At 45.9% G+C, this 1430-nt stretch overlaps 1 protein-coding gene across 1 annotated transcript in view; it reads right to left on the reverse strand.

Annotated features, from left to right (window-relative positions):
- Positions 1-1430, reverse strand: part of Ccdc83 (coiled-coil domain containing 83) — a 36689-nt gene that overhangs the window by 28048 nt on the left and 7211 nt on the right. Inside the window, exon 2 of the mRNA XM_005357632.2 lies at positions 361-482. Within this exon, the coding sequence (XP_005357689.1) occupies positions 361-455 (95 nt within the window). The 5' untranslated portion in view covers positions 456-482. The remainder of the gene's footprint in view (positions 1-360; positions 483-1430) is intronic.

Below are 1430 nucleotides of genomic sequence, written 5' to 3' on the forward strand. Positions count from 1 at the left end.
AAAAAAAAAAAAAAAAGCAAAAAAACCAAAAAAAACTGGTAGCCAGTGACTGAGGAATGACAGTCAAGGTTGTCATCTTGCTAACACACACACACACACACACACACACACACACACACACACACTTCTCTAAATTGCAACACAATGGAGGAGCCAAAACCACATGGAAGAGAGCCATTTCATAGATACTGCTGGTCTGTGCGCACAACCCAGTAGTCTAACGTCTAATCCATCCTGACTTCCTAGGCGGTGCTTAGCTGTGCAGCCCCCACGTGCAGTTAATTGATTAAAGATGAGCTCTACCAGCGACCGTATCTGCGTGGGGCCCTTTTCAGATTCAGGCTCAGAATACAGACTCACTGGTAGTCCATAAGGGCTTCACTCATCGGCAGCTTCGCATCTTTTGGGGGTCCATCTTGCGCCTCCTTTTTGTTTCCTTTCGCCGAGCTGTCCATGGCTCCGGTTGACCACTACGAATATACCTGAATAGGAAACAGACATAAGAAAAGTGAACCAGCTCCATGTCGGCCCCTCTTCCTGCACTGACTCTCGGAAACCACCACGGGGGCTATCCTGTCCTGGCCGCTGCTTGTGCCCAGATCTAGCATCTTCCACAAGGCTGGGGCACTATCAAGCGGCATTTCCCATCATTCTTCTTAATGACTAAAGGCCTGAGTTTCCTGTGGTCTTCATTTCTCCACAGTGGTCGGCCATGTGCGCTGTGTGTAGCAGCAGCTCAATAAATGTCTAAAAAAAAAAAATCCCACGGAAGAGTTGAAAAATTGAACGAGTCAGGGGTCAGGGGACTGAACATGGTGTCATCTCTTCTTGACATGACAGGCTCACTGCGGCCACCATGGATGGGGTTGTCTGCAAAGGTCAAGCTGGTCAACACTCTAGCGTGGCGGCGGAGAGGCTCATGACTGCTCACCCCGGCTAAGGAGAGAGCACATTAAAGTTGGGGGCAGGTAGTGAGAGGTCAGGGGTGGGTCAGGGAGAAGACGTGAGTAAAATACGGTCAAAGCACATTGCATGTAGTATATGCAAAGAACAAAAGAGAAAAGATAGTTTTAAAAAGTTTTTTTTTTTTTTAGAATCAAGGTGTAAGGACTTGAAAGAGTTGTATTTGGTCAAGGTTGTCACTAAACAAATCATAAATAAAAGCACACTTTGAAATACTTTTTAAACACCTAAGAGATTTACAAATGCAAACAGCTATAATGATGCTGCTTCGTTAACTTTTCATAAGCTATAAACTGCCTTTCTATGAAATATTTAAATTATTAATACTATATTGTTCTTTATTCTTCTCTCATATATTACACTCCGACCACAGTTCCCCTTTCTCTTCTCCTTTCCTCTCCTCTCCTCTCCCTCCCCTCCCCTCCCCTCCCCTCTCCATCCCTCCCTCCACCTCCCCTCCCCTCTCC

The sequence above is a fragment of the Microtus ochrogaster genome, chromosome 22 (assembly GCF_000317375.1).
Source record: "Microtus ochrogaster isolate Prairie Vole_2 chromosome 22, MicOch1.0, whole genome shotgun sequence".
In the NCBI taxonomy this organism is placed as follows: Eukaryota; Metazoa; Chordata; class Mammalia; order Rodentia; family Cricetidae; genus Microtus; species Microtus ochrogaster.